Here is a 17,198-nt window from a genome sequence, read left to right on the forward strand (position 1 = left end):
CGCCATCTACGAGGCAAATGCAATGTACCATAGCATGTGATGCCTACTGAAATTTCGTGAATTTAAATCAGACTTCCATACCTTTCTTCTCTGGTGCTTGCCTGCTATCAGGACAGCATACCATGACTTGTCCAGAATTCCAGCGAGGGCCTGCATGGGCCTCCAATTTGCACTAATATTTAGAGAATGACAGATGTCCAAAATGTTGGTCCCACAGGCAGTGCACAGCATTATTTAATCCGGGTTCTACTAGAAGCCAGATACAGGCCCAATCTGATGAATCTCCCAAGGTACATCATAAGGATTGCTGGAATCTGACATTGGGCATAGAATATACAATGATCATCATAATTATAAGTACAAATTTCAACAAATTATTCAACCATTATATCTGGAGGACAGATTCAAGGCTCACTCTCCACAAGATGACAACAGGACCAACTCTTTCTAGCTTAAAGTAAAGACTAAGGAAAAATGGCGCAGAAGGTAAATATACAGTTCATTGTGCAACAAGTCCGCATAGAGTAGTAATCTCAGACAATGTGAGGTGTCCTCCCACCAGAGCCTAGATCACCTCCAGTTAGTAGCACCAGTGTCAACTCCTGCTGGACATGACACCACAAGAAAAATGCATCAAGTTGTAACAGAGGTGGACTTTCCCAGAGCTCATATCTCCTATCAACCTGCTCAGGTGGTGATGTGTTCCAAGGTGCAGTTTGATTTTGAATGGGATATCCATTTATTTGCCTGATCTCTAATTGGACAGGGCATGTGGGCACAATATAATCATTTAACTAGTAGGCTATTGCAAACTAGCAAAGCTGTCAATTTTAAATCTATGTATGACTTGTCTTTGCCTAGATGTATGCTGGTGCAATGCACTGTCTATCTATGCCACTCTTTGTGCCATGGAGAATATCAGAAATACAACTCACCGGTTCTTTTCTTACCACTCACTCTTCATCACTGTCAAAGACAACTGCCTTTCTACGATGCACTGCTGTCTTTCTTGGCGGAGACTCTCCATCTGATTCAATCTCCTTGCGTTTCAGACTGCTGCCTCCAGTTTCCTTGATCTTTTTCCTTGGCTCCTGTAGCAGGTACAAGATTGACAGCAAAACATCAAAAATAGGTATGAACCACGAGAACACTCAAGTTGGAAGTTCATGCATATTTTGGCCACTCTTGTAAATGCTCTGCAAAGGAACATTTCAAGTCAAGCACACTTCAGACAACTTAGACCTGTTGGCAAATTCCTTACCCACACAGACCAGTGAGTTACAGCCAATATTTGAAAATTTGGATGGGACCAGTAAACCACCAACATGTTACTGGTCAACATGTGACATGTCCAATACCCATCCAACTTCCTGCCAAGTTCAGTAAAACAAGAATATTGCACATGGCTGGGGAAAAGCAGAGTGCAGAACTCCAAATGCTCCACTCTAGAGCACTCTAGAGTTTGGGTTATGTAGTGAAATAAACAATCTCAATGTAAACTGCAATAGTTACCAAACATTTCCTTTCTACGAATGTCGTTAAACACAAATCCAGAGTCAACATAAGCCTTTCATGCCCTTCCACATGATTTCTGTCCATGTTATCCTCAATGTATGGTCATAAGTATGATTCACAACTTAGCGTCAGAAGTCACAAAAAGATCTAGAACTGAGAGGTCTAAACTCCAATTTTTGTTACAAACTGTAACTAGTATGTTATAATCAGACAATGTGACAAAAATAAGACATTGTAGATGCACTGAGTATGTGTTTTGCGGGTCACTGCAACTGAATGAATGCCCATTGCAATAAAAATAAAAAATTGAATAACAAATTTATTATTGAAAATATTGGACATGGAAGAGATAGAACCTATTAAAAGGTAAATGATTAATAGTTCATATAACTTGTTTCAAAATTTTAAATGCTTTACCAAGGGCATAAACCAACTGTCCCATCAATATATTGATTCCATGCAGTTCCATTTATTCTCAAAAAGCTTTCTCAAATTTTTAATCGTGATTTCAACCCAAGTTTTCTTAACCACTTGCTTTTTTCAGAACATTGGGCCTAAATCTGAGCCCATCCTAATACATGATAAACCATCAAATGCTGCTTCATCACTTCATGCTCAACTAGTAAAATTCTATTTTCCTGCAATTTATCCATTTCCTAAAACAGAACCTTCCTAACTATTTAATAAATTCTAGCCTGCATAATTTATCATACTTAATAATGTGATCTAGCAGTAGCTCTTTTTCTCCAATTAAGTAAGCATCCATGATCATGCATCGTATGTAGGTTGTTTCATAAATAGATCCAAAGTTATCAGAGATAGCAATGGAAACAGTAAATCAAGATTAGGGAAGGCGTGTCTTACCTCATCTTCATCTTCTTCAGATGAAGAATTTGCACCTAAAGCTTCTTCATCTGCCTCGTCCACCTCATATTCATCTTCATGGTCTGGCTCATCTTCCCTTGTATGTGCCGGCGACCTCTCAATATCCTCACCATCACTTTCATATTCAGATTCCTCCCTGTCACTCTCTGAATATTCCTCTACCTGGCGTCTTGCTGGACGAGCAGCAGGCAAAGATGGTTTGCGAGGAACACTTTTGAGTATATTTGACTGATCATGCATACAAAATTAGCATACATGCTTTAGGAAGTTGAACAATGAACAGCCAAATTAAATGTGTAGGAAAATAAGGAAAGCCAATGCAAACTCACTCTCTTTGCATTCATTATGCGCTTCTCAGCCTGTGCTTCTGCTTCCATATCTTCCTCAAAACGATTACGAGCTGAAGTTGCCCGGCGAGAATTATAATAGTCTTCAGGTTCATCTTCCTGAACTCAAGAATGATGAGATCAAGTAATTAAAAAATGTTCCACCATTGTCTGCAAATTTCTGACATCAAAATGTCAGGCACCCAACATATTTAAGCCACAAAAATAAATGAACACCAGCTAGAAACTATGAAGATTACTGAGACCAAGAGCTTTTTTTTGGTACAAATTGAAACCAAGGAGCTACTAAACTATAAATGATTGCAAAAGAATGAACACACAGCCCAATCTAATAAACTCACATAACCAGTCTAAGGGAGAAGGTGATCTGACAATATTACAAGCATCTCAGTTTCACCAAATCTACAACAACGATAACAATACTTTGAGCAAAAGCATGCTAACACATGCACAAGAATGCACATAACAAAAACACAAACAGCAATGATGAAAGAAATAGAAACCACAGTGCATATGATAACAAATATTTAAAGAATGAAAAACAGTAGAAGAAACCAACAATAACATAATCATGCTAACAATGTTTCAATGAATTATCAAACCATACGTTGTGTTATCAAAAGCACCTCTTTGGTGAAAAACTTGTAGAACATTGTACCTCCTAAAGTTCGACATTATAACAAATCAGTATATATGCTGTATATGATGAACAGAGGAAACCAAAATCAGCGACAACAATTGCATGATGTAATTCACAACTCGGATATATGTAGAAGAATCATTTTAATCTTCTAAGGGAACAAACAACGAGTTTGTCGAGAATCTTAAAACAGTTTCATACTATTTCACATGACTTTGTTATTTAGTAATTAGTCAAATGTCAAACAATATAATAAGTATCATGAAAAGCAGACCTCCTCTAATGCCTCCTCCAAAAACCCTGGAGAAAGCTGTCGTCCTCTGCTCACAGTTTGAGTGTATTTCCGGTTCACCTTTTCACGTTTCCTCTGAAGAAGTACATTGGCTCTGATTGTTTGTCCTTCTACCTGCAAGAGAATTTTCCCCCTCAGTATAAAGTGGTAGCACATCTAAAAAGATGAAAAATTATAAAATAGAAATATTTAAGAGGTGAAAATAAATTCACATAGGCTTGGCCATATTTGGATATGAGCTTATGACTTGATGAGCAAAAGGTCCACTGCATCAAATGGTTTTCAACAAGTTGGAATCCAATTACCTCAATATCACTTTCTATCAAATGCAAGTTTCAGGAACTCTAAAAGCTACTAATTGACCATTGAGCAAAGAGGATAAAACTACAAAAAAGGAAAATATGAAGAGTTGCAAATAATCAGTTAAATGGTAGTGACTAAGAATGCTCCATTTATTGAGATTAATGAAATCAGCTTGAGAATCAAAGATGCGAAACTTTACATCTAGAGCATACAGTATTGAAAGATGAAAAGCTGTCTAGTTCAAGCAGCTAACAAAAGCAATCTGCAAGTGTATTAAAATAATTTGAATTTTAACAGCAAAATTGATGAAAATAGTGTTGAGCCAATATAACTATTCAGGTGTGGGACAGGCCCAGCTGTAAATATTAGATCGGTAAAGCAACTTATTAAGTAATTGATAAAACACATTACAGTACCAATAACTAAGAGGTAACAAATTTACATGGGATCAACAATCATAAGCACACACTAAATTGCAAAAATGTGGTTTCCCAACTAACAGGTCAAATATCTGGATAAACTATTTCCCAAGTTTGGCCACACCAAACATGAAATGACTGGAAGCAAGCATCTCTTACCCTTTCCTTCTCTTCTTTTTCTCTCTCTGGATCAATGTCAGTAATACAGTTTTTAACTTTATAAACCTTCTTATGACGTGAATCGACAAGAGCAGTCAGTAAACGGTGAGACTTTGATGATAAAGAAGATGGCATAAATCTCATCTTCCGTAAAAGCCTTCCTTGAGACTGCAAGATCCCCTGCATTCACACAGATGACAAAGCAATTAATTTAACCAAACATATTGTCACCAAGTGTTGCACATAAACCCAAATTATCAAAGGATGGAACCAGAATTACAGTTTTCAACCAATCATCTACATGTTAAAATATAAAATGCTTGAGGCTTCGAGCATAATTATCACACAAAGCAAAAGACATGAGAACCACCTTTCCATGCCGAAGAAATAGGTGGGTTTGATCATGATCACCCTCATGCACAGATATGTCAAGAACTTCATTCCCAATTAGTAACTGTAAGCTTCCATCTTCCCACCTTACAAAACGTGCATTGCTTTCATACTGTAGCAAAAATATGCAAAAAAAAGTTAGCTGCATAAACATCAATAAAGGATTCAGTTGAGTATTTGATTTGAATTAGAAAGTAATTCATAAATTATAGCATCTGCGCATATAACCCTGTCTGCAAATCAATTAACAGAATAATATCTAAAGGAGACTTATATTCAGCTCAGCCACAACAGCCAAGTAACATTTAGCACCTGCCCTGCGCATGAAAAAAGGGATTGACTTCTGAGGGATCTACAGTCAGTGGAGTCAACTAAGCAACTTGCAACAAAGATGTGATTGCTACAAGAAAAACTGCGAAAAATAAATCCAGCTTGACATTCTAGCTTGGGTTTATGTATACATGTGATCTGTACCCAGCAAATAATGTTTATGCACCCTAAATGTTATAAGTATGCATGCTGGTGCCATGAAAGCCTGGCATTGGCACAAATGTGTTGTGCTGTGCCAGTGCTTCCCATTCATTGGCACAAATGGAAATGGGTCTGGCACAATAAAGGCTGACCAGCATGAACCAGCTTTCAAATTATCTCAGGTTGCAAAACATAAGAAACAGATGGCAGAAGTATATAGAAACAATTTTCCTTGAAGGAGCATACTATATGAATTTCACTAACAAAGGAAATCAGCTAATATAACGGAGCAACCAAACACTTAACGTCCTAAAGCAATAAAATAGGTAAGATCACACCTTCAGCCTAACCAAAAAAAATGCAAGGAACCCCAAATAAGGATTTTTTTTTTTTTTTTGTGGTGCAGGAGTTGGCGGTTGGAATACATACGCATGGTCATCAAATCAGCATCCAAGAATTCGATACGTAAAAACACAAAAAAGAACAAAAACAGCCACATAAACAATCAGAGTTAGGCTGAACACACAAATATAGTGAAATGTGAAGCCATACAACTACCCAACTCCCCTTCTCTCTCTTGCGGCCTCAATCCACAAAGATCATCACATTCTGGTCCCCTTAAAGCTCAACTAGGTTAACTTTCCAAACAAGGAGCTCCTCAACAACATTAGAATTAACTATTTTACAATAAACTAAGGGGAGGAAAATCTGAGAAGGTCATCCACAAATTGGCAGCCAGTGTGCAGGTAGGAAATAGATGATCCTGAGTTCCCTTCTCCATATAACAATGAACATCACATGATTACCTAAATGACCTCAAGTTTAGGCAGATAATTTTCTGTCAATAGCCTTTGGCTAAATTCACCAGCAATAAGCAAAGCCTGATACTAGATGGTTACCAAGAATATCCCATAAGAAGACCATTCATAGATTGTATTGTTGCTTTGCTGCAGATACTTTGTGAAGTTTGAAAACTTACCTTGCAGATCCGCATTTTTTCTGGAAAAATTCAGATCCACAAGTTCAAAATGAAAACCTCCATATCTATTAGATGTCTTTAGAAAGATGGATCCAGATCCCCCTGAATCCTTTTGCTTGCCAAACCAAGTCTTCAACCTCAGATTTTTCTCATAGTCAATAGAAAAATTGAGAAAAAGAAAAAAAGAATTGATAGAAACATGACACAGGCACTATTGGTCCATCCAGAATTTACTTCAATTTCCATTGCCAACATGAAAGCTAAGACCTTAGTTATACATCCTGAACTTTGTCCACCACAGGCTCTCAGAAATGCTGCTTTAAGTTTCCCACACAGCAATAATCCAGGGTAAGGCCAACCACATTTGCCCATTCAAATTATAGCCAGCCCAAACTTTAACTTTTCCAATGTCCAGAACAATCCAATAATGTTAATTCTACCAAAACTTACCTTTTATATGATACCAACTGATCCATCCATAATATAATTTTATCATAATACCTCACTAAATAGAAAACAATATGTAGGTGGGGGCATTTACTAATTAAATAGTGAACATAGGTCAACTTGCCAACCCATAAAGAGGGGAGCAAAGGACAAACAGGAAAAGATTAGCCTAAAAAACCCATTAACTTGTTCAACAACTGTCCAACAAAAAAGGGGTGCCTCCATTAAATCCCCAAAAAGCATTGTTAAATCCACTTTTCTGAAACTCATCCTTTACAATAACATAATAAAGTAACCTTTGAGCAATCAAATCATATTTCACATCCTTTCAGCCAAATGACATATAGAGATGTCAAAGACTCAAGACAAAGAAAACCAAGTGCATTGACCAAAAAATGTCATGCGTAACAAAAAGAAAAGTTAACATAAGTGAAATAGATAACTGTGATAAGTTTATGTGGCAAAAAATATATTGTAATTCAATATGCCTTCACTTACAGAGGTCGTGCCATCGCGATTCTTGACAGCTCTCCAGCGCACGATATTGTCCTCTAGGCGTATACGTTTCTTAGCTCCTGATTCATCTGTCACAAACACATCCTCTTCTATGTATGTCTTAGGATCAAAAGGTTTTGGTTCAATGCCCATGATGTTTGATACCTTGATCATGTTCATCTGCAAGAAAAAACTATTTCTTAAAAGCAAGATCTTTGCCAGTCATTCATAGAAGGACCATCAATATCATAAAACAGGTTGCACCACAGGTTCTGTAGCAAAGGAGTCCTTTAGAAAAGAACAAAAAAACAGATGTGCTTTGAGGTTCTCCAGAACAATTTAGTAAATTTCAAGTACAAAATGAAATTGCAATAGAGGCAAAATCACTAATGCTATCCATTTATTTTGCATGCGTCGGAAATGTGGGGCTGGACAGATAATGCATCTTAGAACATGTTTTGAATAAAGCTGTCAGCTTAAAAGAAAGAAACTAAATAATGAATGACAAAGAGTGGATGCTTTTGCAAGAGATAAATGGTGAGACAGGACAAATCAAATAGAACTACCAAATGACCATACAGACACGCTTCTTGAGACTTGTTAAGATGCATAAAAACTAAATAATGAATGATAAAGAAAGGAAAAGATGCATAAAAACTAAGACATGTTAAGTGTCTATCTAATAGGGATGATTAATGCTCAGATTAAATTAACACCTCCACCATAGATTTAACATGGAGTACTGGTCCCTTAAGTCATAGTATAGACACTCTATAATCTTGAAGAACATGATGCATAGAGGAAGCCAGAAGACAAGGACTCACCCTTGCAGGATGACCTGGTGGAGGGTGCAGCGGAATATCCAATTCCAACGGTGGACCAACTGGTTTCTCCTTTGGTTTCTTTTCAAGATTCTCATCTTCTGACTCATACTGGGCATCATCATCAGGCACTATGTCCTCTGGTCTCAAACCTTTCTCATAGCTCCCTTCGTCCTCCATAGGAGATCTCTGAGCAAAATAAATATTGAAATTTTTTGTTAGGGAGAAGCAAACAAATTTGCATGCAAAGCAAATCAGTACAAAGAGTGTTGAATGCCATGTAAAGAAAAGGCCAACATCGAGAGATGATCTAAAGAAATTGATCTTCATAAGCACTTCATAAATTCCCTGGTGAGTTCATTTTTAAATTTTAGAGCTTTTTCTCAAGCAGTCAATTGTGAATAGTTCAGTTAAACTACCTTGCACCCCTATAATGGATCTATTTTTTTAACAGATAAATATCTATCTCACCCTACTGGTTCCATGGGGAAACAGTACAATGTCCTTATTCTTTTATTTACCTAGACAATAAAAAAACATTAAACAACAAGCATCTGACAGTACTTATCCGATTTGAGGTCATCTGGATGGATCTTATGCAAGCATTGCTTCTTATACCCCAAGACTTCCAAGTAGAAATTTTTCTTCCAGTCATTTCTCACAGCTTCCACCCAAGTATCCTTTCTAGTGCCACTATCACCTTCCTCCAAGCTGCAATATACTAGTATCCTATCTAACTCTTCTAGTTATATTGACCAGGTATCTTTATAATGTTTTAATACTTTGTAAGCTAATAGTTGAATTGCAGGGGATCTTCCGGTGTCACACAGCTGCAAACACAAGCCAGATAATTAGGCATTCTAGGAACCCGTGTTTAGCAATCTACTAATATCTTATATGTTGACATTGGAACACATTATGCCTAGCTACATAGATTAAAGAAGAATCTTATAGAACAAACAATTTGCATCTAGTAAATATAAATAAAGAGCACCATATCAACTGCAAATGAGGAAACAGCATTGCCTTCTGGAGAAAACACAACTAGTATTCTATATTTCTCAGTCTCACATGTGAATCTTGCTCGATTTCATTTTGACCACCATACTCAGCAGGTTCTTCCTCATCAGAGTCCCCAAAAACATCACGAACAACTTCATGATCTTTTTGCTCATCTACTAACCTGTTGCAGAATTAAGAAAGAAAATGCCTTTAAATCTAAAGATCAAACCTTCAATAAGGAATCGACAATAAAATGTAGGAAAAAACAAAGATAAGCTCTTCGAGCAAATTTGTCTAAAAGGATTTAGCTAATAATTGGTCCTGGCACAATATAATCATAACTAAAATAAAGTAAATAATTCATGAACCTTCAAACTCTCCTCATATGAACAGAACAAAAATCTTTATCCTTTTCTTTCAGGTGGCCTTTTTTTTGTATAAGTCTGTGTGTGTTTGGTATGTGTGTGGGTGAAAGCCATGTGGGCTGGAGACCAAGCCCGGCTAAGGAACTAGAACAGCCATATGGCATATGCATTGTGTACACCAACATCACCATCTGAAATACACAAAAAATCATAGAGCACCTTAGTAAGATTCAAACCCAGGACTTCCACCAAAATCTAGACCATAATAACTGCTGCCCTTGTTAATGCATACGATTTGTAAGCTTGTCACTCCGGATGAATCAGACTGGAGCATATGCTTCTATAGAGCTGGTCAGTAATTTGAGAAAATGAAAGTGACCATTAAATTGTCCTGACAAGTATGTAGTTTTTTTTATTATTATTATTTTCAATCACAACTAATTCTATGCACACACTTGTAAAGATGTACATTCGAATGTTCGAGGAGAAATGCATGACTAGAAAAGATTTTACCTTGGTTTCCTTGTATGATCAACCTCCACATCTTCATTATCATGGTCAGCATAACGATTATCCTCAGATCCCTCTGAGTCACTAGCAACTACTTCTCGTCTCCTACTTGTTACTACTCTTTGCCCATAGCCTTCTTCTTCACTTTCAGCATCTTTTGCCTCACTCTCCATCCTTTGATCACTAATTTCTCTTTCCGGAGAACTCTGAACCCTTTCTCCCTCACTCTCTCCCTGGTCAAGATCTATATCTTGAGCTTCAGCTTCACTTGCCACTTCAACTTCACCTTGCCCCTCAACTTCACCTTCCACTTCACCTTCTCCTTCAACATCGATCTCAGCCTCGCCTTCTGCTTCATCCTAAATAAAGAACAAGAGCAAGAGCCTATTGAGAAGATGAATAAGAAATCTGGCTTTACCCTCATCAGTCATAGACACTGCTAAATGCCATAATTGTTGAAAAGATAGTAGAACTCGTACATAAATGTAATGGTAGCATAACAAGTTCAACATTGGTGAAATCATAATTACCTAAAAAAGTAACCAAGCTCCAAATACATATGAATACACTGTGCACAGGATACAGCATATGATCATATTTCAACACAAAGTAGCCCATACCTATTTGGCCATCAAGATTTCCCCTTGAAAGGTCATATGTCTGTGTGTATAGCTTGTTTCAAACCTTTTCAACATGTAGTTTATTAAAGTTAATTGTACAAAGTTACTGAATTTCTCAAACTTGGCAGTCTACATATTCATGCACATATTCTGTGATGAAATATGATTGACCCAATCAATTTGTCTTAAAATGTTTAGTTTGCAAGCGTGTGAATCATGGCGATTTGTTTTAGTAATAAATGTTCAACAACAAAATTCATGCATAGAATTTGTGACTAAATATTTTCTATTTTAGTTTCAAGTTAAAAAACTTGATTTATTTATGTACCTAGTCAGAGTCAGTATCTACATTTCCTAAAGAAACTTGGCCAAACATTATTAATATATACTTTTGTGGAAGGATTGAATTAAAAAAATCTTCAAAAATAATATTAAGAAACAACTAGAGAGAGAATTATACAATTTAATAGATTGAGTGAAGCACACACCAAGGGGAGAGTTGAGATAGACTTTGACACTTTCAGCCATAGAGGATATAAGTGGCCTTCATTGCAATAGAAATACACATACAAGTGACCTCATGGGTATAAGTGATCCTTATAAGAAAATGTGAAACTACGTGAAATTATCATTTTACTGAATCATTTCAATGGACAGTCACTTGAACTTTTAGACAAGTATTTGATTATGGTCTCATGTGAATTACTGAGCCCTATTTTAAACATATGTGTTTTGAACTTTTTCTGTGTCTTACTCCATATTGAAAGCTTTGATTTTGAGATTTCATTATAAAATGACTTCAGTGAATTTATATTTGAGTTTTCTGGTGATAATTTAGTTATGTATTTCGTTTTAAAAGTCATTTGTTTTCAATGGACTTAAGTTCTTTTGACCAGGGCGAAGTTGCTTGCCAAGCTTGTAGCTCATTCCATCTATCATACAATATCTTTAAGTGATAGTGAGGGCTTAGCAGACCTTTTTGACCAGGTGGAACTTGGTTTTTAGAAGTTATCTTGTCAGATTTAGTGATTGTTGAAGTGACACTAGCTACCAAGTAGTTTGCACTTTGTTTGTATCTTTGAAGGTATGGTATTATATGATAGGCAATATTTCAATCTATATGTGGATTTTAATCCCAGAGTTATGGGTTATAGCTTGTTCTGACATATGATTTCTCTAAGGATGGTAAAATTTTAATGTTAGTTTCAATCAACTGTGATGCTCTCACCTCAGAATTCAAAAAAAGTTTTGATCTCAGTGCTGGCACCTGCTTTATGTGCTAATATATGCTTAAATAGTTTAATGACTGTAGTGAAAATAAATGTTATCCTTTTCAATGGCAAAAAATGTTTTTTTCTCTCTCTCTTTTTTTTTTTTTTTTGTAATGATGAAGTTTATATGCACCCACACATAATTCCACAGAAAGTTTGAGTTCTGTAAAATTCATCACACTCGCATCCTTAAACAACAAAACTAGTTTTCCGTTAATTAAAAAATAATAAAATACCTAATTCTGCAACTTTTTCTGCTGTTGTGCATGATATAATGCCTAGAAATTGAGACTTTCACGCACAAGAACAGCAAAACTAGTTTCCATTTGATTGAGGAAAAAACTAGACATAAATTTTGAAATTTTTCTGCTACCCTGCATCACATAATCCCTAAAATTTTAACTTCACAGGAACAACAAAACTGGTTTCATTTTTTTTTGGGTTAAAGATTTAAACAGAGGTTCAAGATATCCATATCTAGGTGCATTGATATCAGTAACCCAACAAACATCAATATTAAGGCATCATTGCAATAATTAACACCAATATTCACGCTACTTCCTGAAACCCTAAGTCAGGCACGATAATTAAGATCCTTTGACGAACATCAGGAGGAAATCAAGGAAAAATAAAAATAAAAATAAAAAAAGACAATCAAGTTCAATAAGACTTTCCGGATTCATACCGAGGGGTAATCGGAGTGGTTGGCAGCGGCGTCGTGCTCGGAATCGGCCTCCTCTGCCTCCTCCTCCTCCTCCTCTTCGGATTGATCGCCAAAGAGGTTCTGCATCATTTGATTCCTCGTCTCCTCCTCCATATCTCTCTTCCCTCCCATCCGCCGCCCTCTCGATCGCTCTCTTTCTCCTCTCCTCTCTCGTCTCGTTTCTAAGCCACCTTCTTCGCTTCCGCCAACAGTCGGAGCGTCGGAGGTCGGAATTTTTTTTCTCATCTATGCCTCCGTTTTAGCGACAGGAGTTAGGACCCGGGGACCCAGGCGGAGCGGGTTTGCTTAGGCCGTTGGAACCGTATCCGACACCTCCCGATCCGACCCGAATTTAGAACTTGGATTACGAATCCAATAACGGCGTTACTCTGTCCCTGGGGGCCCTCGTCGAAACTAAGGATGGCAAATAGGCTGGGTTAGACGCAGATCAAATCAAAAATTCATCAATCTAAATTCCATCTATTATAAAATAGATAAAAAATTTAGATCTCGACTTATTTATTAAATAAATAATCTGATCATTTATCAAAAAAATAAATAATCTGATTTGACCTATATAGTTTATTTATTAAATAGACCAAGTTAAATAAATCAATGGATTAGATGGATTAAATAAGTCAAATAAATTAGATTAAATATATTAAAAATATGTTCAATAGATTAAATGAATTGGATTATTATCTAATCTAATTATTAAAGGAAAAAAAATGTTTTTGTACAATGAGATTTTGGGATACTAGTAACGAAGTGATCCAAATTTTATGTTTGTCAATTTGGTCAATAATATGGCAAGACCGATTAAAATAAAAAAAATGAACAAATCAAGCTCTACATCGTTTGCCCATAATCATCATGTGACTCACTAAACAATATGTCTGATTTTGATCATACGTTACCCCCGATCCGGCCCTCGCCGATGCTATCTTCCTCCCCTACTACATCGCCCTCGATGCCCTCCCTTTTCTCTACCACCCACCCCTCTTCAACTCCAATGCTCTCTGCAGCTGCAATCTCGCCGACTTTCTCCGTCATAACTAGCCGGCCATCCAGGGTCAGCACCATGGCCATGTCCACTTCCTCATCCTTGCCCTCCTCGATTGGGACGTCTCTCGAGACCTTGATGCCAACCCACCTCTCTGGGGCACCTCCTTCCTCCACCTTCCTGACTTCCTGAACGTCACCATCCTCTCCCTTAAGGCCTGTCCCTAGTTCTAGCAGGAGCATACCATCCCCCACCCCACCTTCTTCCACTCGACCACCCTCACCTGCCTTGACACCTGGCTCACCCGCACCTATCGTGCCCACTGCTCCAACTTCATGCTCTTCGCCGACGATGGTAGCGGAGGCGGCCCCAACATTCGCGGCAGCATCTGAGCTAGGTGCGAGAACCAAACTGACATTTGCGAGGTAGTCGACTGCTCCGATGACCCCATCCAGTTCATACAGCCAACTTCTACCTCCACCCACTCAGTGACACGCCGATCTAGAGGTCCACCTTCGACGAAATCCTGGCCAGTTGCATCCCAGTGTTCTTAGAGGAGATCGAGATGCGGGCATAGTATGGGTGGCACCTCTAAAAGGACCAATTTGAGGAGTTCTCAGTGTTTATTCTAAGGGAGGAGGTTAGTTTTACCAGGATCTAGTATCGCCGATATATGGGCAGCGATATTGTCGGTGGAAGTGTGGTGGATGCGGAAGAACGTGTTCGAGCTGGTGCCTTGGGTGATGTATTGATAGCACAGTAGGTCGTTGGGGCTCCGAGCGAGAAAGGATGCTGTGGATCTGGCCATCAAGGAGGTGCTCAGAAGAGTCCGTCGTTGGGTGCTGGTGCTGGAGGAGGGGGGATCCGAATCCACTCATTTACGATAAGGATGCTGGCAAGTGGTGGTAGAATGGACGGTCTGGATTGGCTCTACTGAGCTACATGTGGTCACGTGACAATCATGAATAAATGACATTGAGCTTCATTTGTCCATTTTTTTGATTTTGATCGATGTTGTCGTGTTATTGACCAAATTGACAAATATAAAATTTAGATCATCTGATTGCTAGTACTTCTAAACTTTATTATACAAAAACATATTTTTTTCATTATTAAATTAGTCAAAGGTTCATATCTGAACCTAATCTATTTAATAAATATATTGAGATGAGTTGATATGTTTATGATCCCAACTTGTTTATATCAAATCCAAATATGTTTAGAGTGGATTTTTTGCAAGTTGGGTTGATGGGTCGAATCATAAATTACTACCTTTAAACAAAACCATAACGAGAACTATGATGATTATAACAGCCATTATTTGCTCCATCATGAGTTATTTAAAATATTTAATTATTATAAAAATTATCAAAATAACATATCATCCCACCCATTATAAAAGACAATCTGGTTGCCCCGAGCATTACCATGATCACCAGCTCATGCCATCGTCGTGGCCTCGTTCACAAGAGAGAACAAATTGACCATCCATCAACCATCTATTGTAATGTTATTCCATCCAAATGTAAACTCAAAATAACTTCATTCTTAACTGCCTCAATTTTCTCTTCTGCATCAACTCGCCGGCCATCAGCAGCCACCTCTCAACCCTCATTGGTGCTGAAGCTAGTGCTAAACTTTCAGAAGTCTCTTAAAGCCTCTCAGCCCAACATTGATGGATCTTCTAAGTGGGTGTCAAGCCCACGCAATATGAGTTGACATGAGCCCAAAAGAGGGAGAGCATTGTTGGATGTCCCTCCTTACGTGGGAGTACAAATCTTTCAATAAATTAAAAAAAAAAAAAAAAGGGAGAGAAGAGTCCAAATGGGACTCTATTAGTTGAGCCTATTTAATATAGGCAACAAAGTCTTTGTAGTGTTTGTAGTGTGCGTAAAATCTAGGAGAGATGCAGAAATCAGTGTGGAAAAAATAAAGTGCGAAAATGGACTGCAACAAGGAAAAGAAGAAGAAAAAAAAAAGAGGATTTGATACTACTTTGTCAGATGATTAGATGGTTGATTGTATTCCGATTGTGATAAAATTTCAGTACATTATTTATGATATCGAGAGCTATAAGTTGAATAGTTTTGATCTTTGAAGTCTTCTCCAATAATTATTTCAAACATTCACATATTTGGTGAAATCTATTCCTGTTTATTATGGAAATCTGCTTTATTGGTGATGATTATTTTTTATTATGAAGCCAAAATTTATTCTTGATGATATATATTTGTGTAACTTCTAATTAATTTAGAGAAGATCTGCAGTAATTCTATTATTCTAAATAGTAAAAGATTCACATCAAAATTATATTTTTTTATGGTTGCTTAATTATTTTTTACTTATTAATTATCTGAGTAGATCGTAGAGATTATTGTTGCTTTACAATATCCCATTTAATTATACAAAGAGAGAAAAAAAAGTTTGTGGTATTATTGTCTGTGATTGCAGTTTTTCTCAATAAAGTGGTATCAAAGCAAGATTGTAACTGATTGAATTTTCTTATATTGATCAAATAGAAAAACATATAGGTGGAAGTATGATTAAGCTCACATCTTTTAATTATTCAATTTGGAAGCTCTATGCGAAATATTTATTATTCTACAAAAATTTGTACGATCCTATTGAAGGGAATAGTGCTAAACTAAGTAAGAAAACTCAGCAAATATGGTAGAAAATAAATAAAAAAATAGTTAGATTAATCAGATAATAGATAGATGATAGTATTTTTCATCATGTTACTATGGAGACTAATGCCCATAATTTATAAAAGAAATTAGAGAGCCTCTATGAACGGAAGACCGCACAAAACAAAGCATTTATGATCAAAAAGATTGTGAATATGAAGTATAAGGAGAAAAGTTCAGTTACTGAGCATCTGAGTAAATTTCAAAATACAGTAAATCAGTTGGCCACCATGAAGACGATGCTAGATGATGAGTTGCAAGCATTATTATTGTTCAGTTTTTTATCTGATAGTTGGAAAACTCTAGTTGTATCACTTAGTAATTCAGCTCCTAATGGTATAGTGATATTGAGAATGATAAAAGATACTACGCTCAATGAGGAGATTAGAAGAAGAGAACATGGCATTATTATACAGTCAGAGACATTGATTATAAAAAAGCGAGGAGAAGTAAAATCAAAAATTCATAAAATTTTAATAACTATGATAAGTCAAGAAAAATATCCAAATTCAGAAAAGATACAAATATTTTTATTGTAGCAAGTCAGGGTATTTGAAAAAGAAGTACAGAAAATTTAAAAGAGAGCAAGCAAGGAAAAAAGGTGAAAAAAAGAAGAAAGAAAAAGATATAACAGCAATTGCATCTGATGTTGATGTTGTCATTATTTGTGATGATGATACTATAAACCTTATAGGCCATGATTGTACTTAGATTGTTGACTCAGGTGCCTCTTTTCATGTTACTTCTTGGTATAATTTTTTCACATCTTATATTAACGGTGACTTTGGCAACGTCAGGATGGAAAATAATGGAGTAACTAAGATTGTTGGTATGAGAGATATTTGTTTGAAAACTAATATTGAATGTCAACTAT

At 36.7% G+C, this 17,198-nt stretch overlaps 1 protein-coding gene and 1 pseudogene across 4 annotated transcripts; one reads left to right on the top strand and one right to left on the bottom strand.

The window, feature by feature from the left end:
* Window positions 1–320: 320 nt before the first annotated feature.
* Window positions 321–12,870, bottom strand: LOC105032058 (protein LEO1 homolog). 4 transcript variants are annotated; one of them, XM_010906402.4, is made up of 12 exons: window positions 12,617–12,870; window positions 10,044–10,399; window positions 9,235–9,346; window positions 8,167–8,352; window positions 7,346–7,522; window positions 4,931–5,062; window positions 4,561–4,740; window positions 3,662–3,793; window positions 2,730–2,846; window positions 2,380–2,628; window positions 951–1,091; window positions 321–605 (listed from the first exon to the last, which is right to left on the bottom strand). In XM_010906402.4, the coding sequence occupies exons 1-11, from the start codon at window positions 12,764–12,766 to the stop codon at window positions 954–956; spliced, it is 1,929 nt and encodes a 642-aa protein (XP_010904704.3). In that variant the 5' UTR covers window positions 12,767–12,870; the 3' UTR covers window positions 321–605; window positions 951–953. The 4 variants fall into 4 exon arrangements, with proteins under 4 accessions (XP_010904704.3, XP_010904701.3, XP_010904703.3 ...); XM_010906399.3 differs by having other exon boundaries at window positions 321–602; window positions 936–1,091; XM_010906401.4 differs by having other exon boundaries at window positions 463–602.
* Window positions 12,871–13,549: 679 nt separating this feature from the next.
* Window positions 13,550–14,546, top strand: LOC105032093 (probable xyloglucan galactosyltransferase GT19; annotated as a pseudogene).
* The last annotated feature ends 2,652 nt before the right edge of the window (window positions 14,547–17,198 follow it).

The sequence above is a fragment of the Elaeis guineensis genome, chromosome 10, assembly GCF_000442705.2.
Source record: "Elaeis guineensis isolate ETL-2024a chromosome 10, EG11, whole genome shotgun sequence".
NCBI lineage: Eukaryota > Viridiplantae > Streptophyta > Magnoliopsida > Arecales > Arecaceae > Elaeis > Elaeis guineensis.

What these genes read in the sequence shown, in the direction of transcription:
- LOC105032058 (XM_010906402.4), bottom strand. Translation starts at nt 12,766, where the DNA reads ATGGGAGGGAAGAGAGATATGGAGGAGGAGACGAGGAATCAAATGATG. An exon ending in TGGAGGAGGCATTAGAGGAG is followed by an intron (nt 2,847 to 3,661) that starts GTCTGCTTTTCA and finishes TCTTGAGTTCAG; the next exon opens with GAAGATGAACCTGAAGACTA. An exon ending in CTGAAGAAGATGAAGATGAG is followed by an intron (nt 1,092 to 2,379) that starts GTAAGACACGCC and finishes TACCTGCTACAG; the next exon opens with GAGCCAAGGAAAAAGATCAA.